The sequence below is a fragment of the Moschus berezovskii genome, chromosome 4 (assembly GCF_049115385.1).
Source record: "Moschus berezovskii isolate FMDL1 chromosome 4, NW_MosBer_1.0, whole genome shotgun sequence".
In the NCBI taxonomy this organism is placed as follows: domain Eukaryota; kingdom Metazoa; phylum Chordata; class Mammalia; order Artiodactyla; family Moschidae; genus Moschus; species Moschus berezovskii.
Genome location: NC_142463.1, coordinates 109660674 through 109672373, shown reverse-complemented (window position 1 = coordinate 109672373; position 11700 = coordinate 109660674). Strand labels below are relative to the sequence as shown.

Below are 11700 nucleotides of genomic sequence, written 5' to 3'. Positions count from 1 at the left end.
CCCAACCCCTACTTGAAGTCTCTTACTCATCTTTCCCGTATCACCTCGGGTTTCAGGGCCTCTTTTATAGAGGCTCATGCCTTCCCGCCGAACAGTCAATCCTTTCCTCCGTGTTGCCTGTAATTTTGTTATTCTCCCGTCATTAGTGTACTTTAGCATAAAGCTTCCAGATTTACATCTCTGGAATTTCTGTCTCTCTGAAACTAAAGTTTGCCAAAGGAGAAAACTCCAAAAATCATGAGAAAACTGAAGCTCGGAGAGGTTAAACTCCTTGCCCAAGGTCACATAGCTAAATAAGGAAAGAGCCAGGACCCAGCCTCAGGACTTCTGGACTCTGAAAGCTCAAACTTTTAGCCCCCAAGCTGCACTGCCTTTCCTATTGTCAACTTAAAAAAACAGTCACAACCTAAAAGCTGAGAGTTATGTTTTATTCAGTGAGAATTTTTAGGACTTCAAGCCCCAGGAGACAGAATCTCAAGTAACCCTGAGAAAACTGCTCTGAGAAGGCAGGGGAGGAGTCAGGTTACATAGATATTTGCAACAAAGGGCAGGTATTCTGAACATCAAAATTATTTCTTGTGAATTAAGGAAAACCAGATACCTCAAGTGAAGGAATTTAGTGCTTTTATATGAATGGAAGGATGCAACAGTCTGGGGTCACTGAAATCATTCCTATCATATGCATCTCAGCTATCTGGGGCCAGCATCCTGTTTTTCACATCCTGAGTTCCTCTGTGCTCACTTCATGGAGTGGCTGCAGCCTGATGTCTGCTGAATCACAGGTATTCTCCTTCTTCAGTGCCCTAGGGGCTCAGAAATTCACATATGGAGGGCTTGCATTGCTGATGACTGTGACATCCTTGTTTACTGATATGGCAGAAAATATTCCATTTCTCAATACCCTGCTATAATCACTTGTATTTGTGGCCTGCAGGGACTGCAGAAGAGTGATGATCTGAAAAAAGGTTGAAGAGAGAGAAGCTGGACCATAAGAATCTGCTGGCTTTTGTCCAGTGCTAGGACTTCCCTGGTGGCTCAGACAATAAAGTGTCTGCCTACAATGCGGGAGACCAGGTTCGATCCCTGGGTTGGGAAGATCCCCTGGAGAAGGAAATGGCAACCCATTCCAGTACTCTTGCCTGGAAAATCCCTTGGATGGAGAATCCTGGTAGGCTACAGTCCATGGGGTCGCAACGAGTCGGACACGACTGAGCAACTTCACCTTCCCTTTCATCAGTTCAGTTCAGTCGCTCAGTCGTGTCCGACTCTCCGCGACCCCATGAATCACAGCACGCCAGGCCTCCCTGTCCATCACCAACTCCCGGAGTACACTCAAACTCATGTCCACAGAGTCAGTGATGCCATCCAGCCATCTCATTCTCTGTCGCCCCCTTCTCCTCCCGCCCCCAACCTTTCCCAGCATCAGAGTCTTTTCCAGTGAGTCAACTCGTCGCATGAGGTGGCCAAAGTATTGCAGTTTCAGCTTTAGCATCAGTCCCTCCAATGAACATCCAGGATTGATCTCCTTTAGAATGGACTGGTTGGATCTCCTTGCAGTATAAGGGACTCTCAAGAGTCTTCTCCAACACCACAGTTCAAAAGCATCGATTCTTCGGCAATCGGCTTTCTTCACAGTCCAACTCTCACATCCATACATGACCACGGGAAAAACCATTGCCTTGACTAGACGGACCTTGGTTGGCAAAGTAATGTCTCTGCTTTTTAATATACTATCAAGGTTTGTCATAACTTTCCTTCCAAGGAGCAAGCGTCTTTTAATTTCATGGCTGCAATCAGCATCTGCAGTGATTTTGGAGCCCAAAAAAACAAAGTCTGACACTGTTTCCACTGTTTTTCCATCTATTTCCCATGAAGTGATGGGACCAGATGCCATGATCTTTGTTTTCTGAATGTTGAGCTTCAAGCCAACCTTTTCACTCTCCTCTTTCACTTTCAGCAAGAGGCCTTTGAGTTCCTCTTCACTTTCTGCCATAAGGGTGGTATCATCTGCATATCTGAGGTTATTGATATTTCTCCCGGCAATCTTGATTCCAGCTTGTGCTTCTTCCAGCCCAGCGTTCCTCATGATGTACTCTGCATATAAGTTAAATAAGCAAGGTGACAATATACAACCTTGACGTACCCCTTTTCCTATTTGGAACCAGTCTGTTGTTCCATGTCCAGTTCTGACTGTTGCTTCCTGACCTGCATACAGGTTTCTCAAGAGGCAGGTCAGGTGGTCTGGGATTCCCATCTCTTTCAGAATGTTCCACAGTTTATTGTGATCCACACAGTCATTCCCTTTCATACAAAGCCAAAAACCCCATGTCTAGCAGATGGGAGTCTCCACAGTAGTTATATTGCCTGGGATCAGGAGAGCTGGGTCAGTTTTCCTGGAGACTATCAAATGCTAACCCATCCTTCCTTCTGCCCCCCTTTCGACATTTATAGAAGCGCTCTGGGTTTCCCACACTGTGCTTGGTCCTGGAGTTACAACGTTCCTAGGCAGGCCAAGCAAAGAAACAAAACACCTACAATTCATCATGGTAAGTACCATCTATGAAAGAAAGTCTGTGGAAACTCAGAAGAGGAAGATGGTGTCTAACCAGCAAAACAGGGTCAATGTGCTGGAAGGCTGCTTGGAGTGAAGGAGGAAACAGACAGAACAGGTTCCATCTTGAAAGGACTCCATCTTGGGCCGGACTGTGGACTTTGAGCTATATGCCCAGTATCTATGGAAACGACATACCAACTGGAAAATCAGACACCCCCCCCACCCCCTCGATGGAAGAGCCCCAGGGCTCCGTCCCCTAAAAGAATACCCTTATTATCTGTGTAACCGAATAGAATCATAAATTCTATTATGCTTATTTGGGTATGACCACAGGCCTATTGATAATTGTCCACTGTTAACTACTTAGTTTTAAGGCATATGAATCACAGGTTAACTTTGATTTTATCTTTCTTTTTCCTTTGTTAAGGCTAGTTTCAGGGAATTTGGGGAGATGGGTTTGGGCACGTACACTTAGGGTATATAAGGTTTTCACAGAAAATTGGTTGGGGTCCTTGGCTAAGAGGAGACCCTGCCTTGGGCCCGCCGTTGTAATAAACTGCACTCCACTATCTGCGTTGTCCTTGTGAGTCAATTTGTTTCCCACAAACCGTGGCTACAACAGAAAGACATGATGCTTGAGCTGGACATCCGAGAAATACGTAGCCACGAAATATGTATGCCAACCGTGGCGTATTTAGTGTTTCACTTTTCACATTGTTTTGTTTAATGCACTGGGAATTTATTCTAGTGTAAGATGTTAGGTTGAAATCTAACTTACTTTTTCAAATGATAAAGTGTTAGTCGCTCAGTCATGTCTGACTCTTCGCAACCCCATGGACTGTAGCCCACCAGCCTCCTCTGTCTATGGGATTTCCCAGGCAACAATATTGGAGTGAGTTCCCATTTCCTTCTCCAGGGGATTTTCCTGACTCAGGGATAGAACCCGAGGCTCCCGCACTGCCGTCAGATTCTTTACCATCTGAGTCACCAGGGAGGCCCTTCAAATGGCAAGTGTTTTCCAAATAATTCATCTTTCCTCACTTGAGATTCCATTTCTATCACATGCTGAAATGGTATATATGTGATCTGTTTTTTTCACTTTAAAAAAGATATTTAGTTTATTTTTGGCTGTTCTGGATCTTCACAGTTGCACATGGGCTTTCTCTAGTTGCAGCGAGTAGGGGATGCTCTTTACTGAGGTGCTTGGGCTTCTCATTGCGGTGGCTTCTCTTGCTGTGGAGCACAGGCTCTAGGTGTGTAGGCTCAGTAGTTGTGGCACAGGACTTCGTTGACCTGATGCATGTGGGATCTTCCCAGATTAGGGATCAAGTTGGGTGTCCCTTGCATTGCAAGCTGGATTCTTAACCACTGGACCACAAGGGAAGCCCATCTCTTCACTTTTTATTTTGTTCCATTGATCTGGGTTCCTGTTATTTAGTTGCGTCTGACTCTTTTGTGACCCCATGAACTGTAGCCCTCCAAGGTCCTCTGCCCATGGGATTTCCCAGGCAAGAATACTGGACTGGGTTGCCATTTCCTTCTCCAGAGGATCTTCTGGCCCAGGGATTGGACTCGTGTCTCCTACATTGGTGTGTGAATCTTTACCACTGAATCACCAGAGAAGCCCTTTGAGCTAGGTAAGAAGATGTGCTACCATAGTGGCAAAGTTAGTAGGCTCTATGGTCTGATTATCTGGGGCGTGCCTCAGTTTCTTCATTTGTGAAATGGAGATAATAATAGTACCTACTTCATAGGGTAGCTGTGAAGATTGAGTGAGATTATGCATATAAAGTACTTATTGAGTGCCTGGCACAGAGTAATCAATCAGTGAATGTCAGCTGCTATGACGACACTGACTGCCCATTCCTATACCAGTAACCGAGGAAGATGAAATCACTGAGCACGAAGTTTTGAGTCAGTTGGAACAGTCTGCTACTCACTGGCTGCATGACCTCAGGCAAGTCACTTACCTTTCACCTTCTCTGCTTTGGTTTCCTCATTCATACCTGGGGATATATTAATAAAGTACCTATTGCAGCCTGTTGTGAAAATCAAACATGCAATGTCACATAGGACACGATACACAATAGCCCCTCAATGAATGTTTAATCTTCTGCTGATTATTATTAGGACATTATAATTTATTATCTGTTTTCATGCGTTGTAAGGCAAGCTCCTTCTTCTTATTATCTTTCCCCCTCAAATTTTCTGGGGAGTGGCAATCTTTCATCGCCAGGTCTACTATGGGTGAACAAGATAGAATTTCTAGATCTGCAAGGCTGATGCCTGCCTCTTGAACTGTGTTGAAAGTCAGTATGACTAGTGAGGTCATGAGTGGGTAACCAGTAGGATTTTGGGAAGAATGGAGAAGGGAGTTGGGGTGGGCCTTTGAAGCTCATATGGCAGGTTTCTGAAAATATTTTAATTTTGCCTTAATTTTTACTTTAACAGAGAATTTGCATAGTTTAAAAGGCCATCTAGTTCTATAAGATAGTCAGTGAAAAATAATAGGGACTTCTCTGGTGTGCCAGAGGCTAAGACTACAATCACATAATGCAGCGGGCCTGGGTTCAGTTCCTGGTCAGGGAACTAGATCCCACATGCCACAACTAAGACTCAGCACAGCCAAATAAATCAATAAGTATCTTTAAAAAAATAAAGGAAAGAAAAATAACCATCCCCTACTCCACTTTCCTACCTCTATACATATACTCCTCCATAAACTACTCTCAAGTTTCTAAGATGCTTTTCTTTTGTACTTCCCTCTATATTTCTAAACAACATGCTCATGCTATTATTTCTTTTTTTCTATTTTAGATATAATCAGTTGCCTGCCACGGGTTCAGTTCAGTTTAGTCACTCAGTCGTGTCCGACTCTTAGCGACCCCATGAACCTATAGTTCTCTCTAATCCTGATTCCTCATATACTCCCCCACCCTCTCAATTTAAATATATTCCAAATTTTAGTTAAATCAACGCTTGTGTTTACAGTATTATGGCTGTGAAAATATTCTACACACTGCGTTATGTAGTGTTTGTACGAAGACTATGAATCTGTAAAAACTGATTTTATTAATTAACCTCGGGGATATGGGGCTGAGACACTTCATTCTCTAAAATCATACAGTCACAACTTTTCTCTTTGAAATAAAAAAGTGAGAATGGGACATATCCTACTCTTGCTGGAGGTTTAACCCACGTTGATTGCTTCGATATAGAGAAGCAGCCTCGATTTCCAACCTAGGTGCAAAGCGTCAGATATTGGGGTTTTGGGGATATCATTCCACATTTATCTTAATTATGTAGCTATTACATAATTATCTAAAATTATTTAACTTAACTTTGTAGTTTCCAAGTGGACTCGCAGTTTACTTCTCAGTCTAGGCTGCTGCTAACTCCTTCACTTATATCTGTGCTTACCTTGAACCTATCAAAACACTACTTCGTTTAGATATCATCTGGACGCAACTGTTTCCCATATTCTGTAATGATGTGGCTTTTCCCTTTGCTTGATGAGTGGCTCCACAGTTCCTCTGGTTTGTGCCCTCTCTTGTAGCAGCAAGTGAATAAACCCAACTGTCCAACTACAGTTATGTTCTTAGTGGTCTTTATCAGACAGGCATTCTCTTTCTTTCCTTTTGTAACTCTTTGTTTTCCCTGAAGTTGATAATTGCCTGACCATTTCTTTTATTTTCCTTAATATTTATTCATTTATTTGGCTGCACTGAGTCTTAGTTGCAGCAAATAGGCTCTAGTTTCCTGACCAGGGATCTAACCTGAGGCCCCCTGCTTTGGGAGCACAGAGTCTTAGCCACTGGACTACCAGGGAACTCCATACCTGACCTTTCTTTTCTTTAATGTATAACTGGATCACTTTAAAAAAAAATTATTTATTTTAGTTGGAGGCTAATTACAATATTGTAGTGGTTTTTGCCATACATTGATAGGAATCAGCCATGGGTTTACATGTGTTCCCCATCCTGAACCCCCCTCCCACCTCCCTCCCCATCCCATCCCTCTGGGTCATCCCAGTGCACCAGCCCTGAGCACCCTGTCTCATGCATTGAACCTGGACTGGCAATCTGTTTCACATATGATAATATACATGTTTCAATGCTGTTCTCTCAGATCATCCCACCCTCGCCTTCTCCCACAGAGTCCAAAAGTCTGTTCTTTACATCTGTGTCTCTTTTGCTGTCTGGCATACAGGGTTATCATTACCATCTTTCTAAATTCCATTTATGTGTGTTAGTATACTGTATTTGTGTTTTTTTTCTGGCTTACTTCACTCTGTATAATAGGCTCCAGTTTCATCCACCTCATTAGAACTGATTCAAATGTATTCTTTTTAATGGCTGAGTAATATTCCATTGTGTATATGTACCACAGCTTTCTTATCCATTCATCTGCCAGTGGACATCTAGGTTGCTTCCGTGTCCTGGCTATTGTAAACAGTGCTGCGATGAACATTGGGGTACATGTGTGTCTTTCAATTCTGGTTTCCTCGGTGTGTATGCCCAGGAGTGAGATTGCTGGGTCGTATGGCAGTTCTATTTCCAGTTTTTTAAGGAATCTTCACACTGTTCTCCACAGTGGCTGTACTAATTTGCATTCCTACCAACAGTGTACGAGGGTTCCCTTTTCTCCACACCCTCTCCAGCATTTATTGTTTGTAGATTTTTGGATAGCAGCCATTCTGACCTGTATGAGATGGTACCTCATTGTGGTTTTGATTTGCATTTCTCTGAAATGAGTGATGTTTTCTTTTACTTGGTTTTCTACATACCTGCCATGAATTCATCCCCCAAATTCTGAAAACTGTATACACACCTTCTCTTGATACCCTGAACACATTAGGTGATTGCTCTGTCCCCACAAGTATTTTCCCTTAAAGACACCTACGTGGAGCACTTCGTCCTCTGGCTCCAAGTCCTACTGGTTGCTCCTTTGAATTTCTCTTTTAAAGTATGACAACTCCTGTTCTAACCCCTATCTCAGAGCACCACGTTTAGTGGTCAATGCATCTGTTTTCTTGATTCCTGCTTTCTTCCCTCCACCAGAGAAGGAGCCATATCTTGACATCTCTATTTCTCCAAAGTCTAACGTGACGCTCAAGAAACGTTCCACTGAATGAATGAATAAAAAGCGTAAATGAGTGAATGAATGAGTGGAATTTTTGTGCAAGAGAAGTGCGTTTAAGAGGAGCGATATTACACTCCCACTTTCTTGCAAGACTTAAGGGTGAGAAGGGTCTCAAGGGAGAGAAGCAGCACTGAAAGTTCTTCCGGCCCAGGCTGCCGCTGCAGGAGCGGAGCCTGCTGAGTGCAGCCTAGGTCAAGACCATGGACGGGCAACCCCCAGCTCCAGGACTACAACTCCCAGAAGACAGCGCGGCGGCGGAGCGCGAGCCGCGGAGGATTCCGGAAGCTGACCTCGGCGCCGTGTGGAGCTGGGAAGACGCCGGGCGGGTAGGTGAGTGTAGGTGGAGGGTCGAGTGGGGAGGGCGGGAGCCTGGGGCAATGGCCCTGAGGTTAGGTGGTATGGAGGGTGGGTGAGGGAGAAGGACAGGGAGCGGTCTCGGATGAAGAGCAGGTCGCGGGGTGTCAGGGACGAGAGCTCTGCTTCCTCTTCCCGCAGTGTCCATGACGAAGTTAGCGCAGTGGCTGTGGGGGCTGGCGCTCCTGGGCTCCACCTGGGCGGCCCTGACCATGGGAGCCCTGGGCCTGGAGCTGCCTTCGTCTTTCCGGGAGGTCCTGTGGCCACTGCCCGCCTACTTGCTGGTATCTGCCGGCTGCTATGCCCTGGGCACCGTGGGCTACCGCGTCGCTACTTTTCACGACTGCGAGGACGCCGCCCGCGAACTGCAGAGTCAGATCCAAGAGGCCAGAGCCGACTTGACCCGCAGGGGACTGCGCTTCTGACACCCTAACTCCGATTCCCTCCCGGACAACCTGTTCTCCCATTCCCCATTAAAGGGCCAGTTTATTTTCTAATCTTGTTTGCTTTGAGTATAGATGCTGGGAACAGATGTGTACTAACTGTTGAGAGGCTCGAGGCTCTCTCAGCTTTTATGTTTTGCATTTTGCTGGTGCTTCTTCCTTTTTGCTCTGAAGGAGGCACAGATCCCCTCTCTCAAGATCTCTCAGAATGGAAAAGTCATTTCACTTTCCTGGTCTTTTTAGCCCTGTTAGGAGAGATTTCTTGAAGTCTGTTCTTCATAACACCCAAGCCTAACCCTACCAGTCCAAGAGCAACTGTGAATCAGACAGTGCCTCTCTACCCTTTACCAAACCAGGTGGATTGATTATCCCTGAACAGAGAAGGAGCCTTGATGGGCAGGGGTAGGGAACAGTTTATTTTAAGGCACATTCTAAAGATTTACCCCCCACTTCCAAAATTTAAAAATAAAATCTTGAAAAAAAAAAAAAGTGAATTCATCTCCCAGGTTCCATCCAATCTTCTAACTAAAGCTCTTTCTTTAGTCCCCGGATTCTCAAAGCATTCTCTTTTCCTTTACCACAAACCACTGCCTCTGTAGAGCTAACCAGCAGGAGCGGCTGAAACAAGGAAGTTTCTTTGGTAATAGGTTGGCATTATAGGTGCCCAGTGGTCAGGTGAACTCCCTCAGGTTTGTAGAAGCTGATAGTTCCTGTCTCGCGCCTGTGGAGTACTTCCAAAAAAGCCAGAAGCGAATGACGCTGGTGAGAATTCCTGGAAGGTTGGGCACCTGAAATCACAAGGACTGCTATGAGGAAAGGAGCTGCTTTTTCACCTTAGACACACCTGTCACCCTGCCCTTGTTCTGCTTACCACAATGTAGGGATCTCTTAGTCGAAACCCATAGAATGTCCAGGAGGCAGAGGTGAGGAGGGTGGCCATGGCGAGTGAAAAGGAGAGACGCTGGGTTGATTTAGTATGAATGATCTTGGCCTATGGGAAAGGATGAAAGACACTCCTAGCCAGGCACATGGTAAATCTCCCACTTTGCCCAGAATTTCCTAAAAAAAAAAAAGTCAAACAGCCCCCATGATCTTCTGTTACCCAACCTTTCCCTCCTGCCTCCCACTCACCCAGCTCTACTGCCCTGTCTCCTTCCAGGATTTGGGTCGTCCCTTCCTCTGGACTGAAAGCTACAGTCTCTGTCTGTGGGAGATTTATCTCCCTTATCTTCCCGGACACCCTCACTCACCAAGTCAGCTAGTGGTGAGAGGTACATACTGATGGTGAAGACACTGCAGAAGAGGCCCAGGTGCTGAAGCCGCATCTCAGGGTCGGGCACCAGGAGCCAAAAGTAGGCAAAACCCAGGACAAGGACCCCCAGCAGGGTTGTAGTCTGAAGGAGCACGGCACGCTACAGAAGAGAGAGTAGCCATATTTCTGGATGTGCCAGGAGTCCTGTGACTCTGCTGCTGGGATTAATTCATCCTGCCTTCCACCCATGCTCCAGTGGGGGAGCCAGCCTTTGCTTAAGCCTCCAGTATGGCACTTGCCACAGCCTCTTTCCCACCAGTGACTTCAACACGGGTCTGATCTACCCAAACCCTGGAGGTTTCTAAGAGAGGGAAAGATATCTTTTTTTTGGGGGGGTGAGCTTGCTACAGAGTAGAAGCTTAATGCTTGTGTGAATGGGGAAGCAGAGCTAATCATCTCACTCGCAGCCACTGGTACTGACTTTGAAGGAACTGTGGAGACAAAAATCTCTTTCCACTCTGTTGGGCAGCAAGGCACTTTCAGGCCTGGCAGAGCTATCAGCTTTGCCAGAATGGGGACAAAACGTGCATCTCAGAAGGCTGACTTTACGGCGGAAGGAGGACTGCAAGCCTGAAGGGGTCTTCCAGGAAAAGGTGGCAGTGCTAGCCTGTTATAGTCTTCTAGGAAAAACTGTTTGCCTTGCCAGCAAGGCAGGGCAGGGCGTGCAGCAGAGGAGGGGCCTCTACCTTCCGATGGCAGTAGTGCAGATACACCAAGATATACAGAGTCTGAAGCACAGCGCCCACGGCGTTGACGACGATTAGCGTCCAGCTTCCCTTCAAGGCCCCATAACTCAGCCAGCTCAGGTTGCTGCAGGATGCAGGGGAGGGACATGGTCCCGCGGGGTTGAGTGTGAACGGGGGGACCCAAGGGGTCTCGGCCACATTCTGCCTTACCCCTCCCCAGCCTCCCTCAGACAGCCTTTCCCCCCCAGCAGGCATCGCCCCCTCTCACTTGACATCCGTGGTGAGAAAGGGCAGGAACTGGACACTGTCCACGCTCCGGGTCATCCGCATGTGCTTGAGGTCCGAGCTGTAACGGGGCCCCGAAGGCAGGGGGGAGAGGTGGAAAGGGAGAGCCAGGCTGCTGGGGAGTCGAAATCCCCGATGCCTGTCATCCTTTCCGGACAACCCCAGATCCCCAGTCGTACCCTCAACTCCCTGGCCTTCTCTCCCAGGTCAAATGTCCAGCCTTGCCCTTGTACCCCGTTCCCCTCGACCCGATTCCACTTTGATCCTAGGTTCCAGATGTAACCTGACAGAGCGGCCACGTCTCTGTCCCCTCTCTCTCCTTTCCTGACTTCCTGGTCCTGCCCCAGCCCAACCCATCCGCTCTCTCACAGGCCAGTGGAGAACATGCCGAGGGTGAAGAGCACGCAAGCTCCAGAAAGAAGCGAGTCGGCCAATCCGCCCGCCTCCATCCCTCCCCGGGTCGCAGATCCCGCTCTCCGCGCCAGGGGCCAGCTAGCAGGATCTGGAGCCCTGACGCCGGAGCCCCGCCCCTTCGCGCCCCTGGCTCCGCCCCTGCGCGCTCGGCGGTCCCCCCGGAAACTGAACCGGAACCTGGCCCACCCCTAGAACGTCAAGCCCGAGCTCAGGCCCCGCCTCTCCGAGGGCCTGTCCCGACACTGTGCAGGTTCACTTAAGGGTCTTCACGTTGCTTTCTATTTTACCTAAGGCCGCTTTCCTAAGGCTCCGCGGGTTTGTCCCGGCATCAGCCGCTCCACACTCTCTGCTTACTCCTTGGATCACCTAGACCCCCAGGCTCAACTCTTTCCCCCTGGCCCGCGAGCCTACGTGGTAGAACTCGAAACAAAAGCTTGCTAGGCAGACTTCGACATGCTTCCGATGCAGGACCCCAGCTCACAGCTTCAAGTTGGCCAGAGTTTGGGAGAT

At 47.4% G+C, this 11700-nt stretch overlaps 2 protein-coding genes across 3 annotated transcripts; one reads left to right on the top strand and one right to left on the bottom strand.

The window, feature by feature from the left end:
• The first annotated feature begins 7918 nt into the window (after positions 1 to 7918).
• DPM3 (dolichyl-phosphate mannosyltransferase subunit 3, regulatory) lies at positions 7919 to 8547 on the top strand. 2 transcript variants are annotated; one of them, XM_055402707.2, is made up of 2 exons: positions 7919 to 8026; positions 8192 to 8547. In XM_055402707.2, exon 2 carries the CDS (start codon positions 8197 to 8199, stop codon positions 8473 to 8475), a length of 279 nt encoding a protein of 92 aa, XP_055258682.2. In that variant the 5' UTR covers positions 7919 to 8026; positions 8192 to 8196; the 3' UTR covers positions 8476 to 8547. The 2 variants fall into 2 exon arrangements, with proteins under 2 accessions (XP_055258682.2, XP_088691972.1); XM_088835846.1 differs by having other exon boundaries at positions 7951 to 8022.
• A 341-nt stretch (positions 8548 to 8888) lies between these two features.
• On the bottom strand, positions 8889 to 11279 carry SLC50A1 (solute carrier family 50 member 1). Its single transcript, XM_055402703.2, is given in 7 exon segments — positions 8889 to 9217; positions 9219 to 9281; positions 9365 to 9484; positions 9744 to 9905; positions 10492 to 10615; positions 10760 to 10837; positions 11146 to 11279. Coding segments are annotated over 7 exon segments (666 nt in total). The 5' UTR covers positions 11226 to 11279; the 3' UTR covers positions 8889 to 9178.
• Between the last annotated feature and the right edge of the window lie 421 nt (positions 11280 to 11700).

Bases quoted from the DNA above. Each gene is read 5' to 3' on its own strand.
- DPM3 (XM_055402707.2), top strand. From the start codon at position 8,197: ATGACGAAGTTAGCGCAGTGGCTGTGGGGGCTGGCGCTCCTGGGCTCC.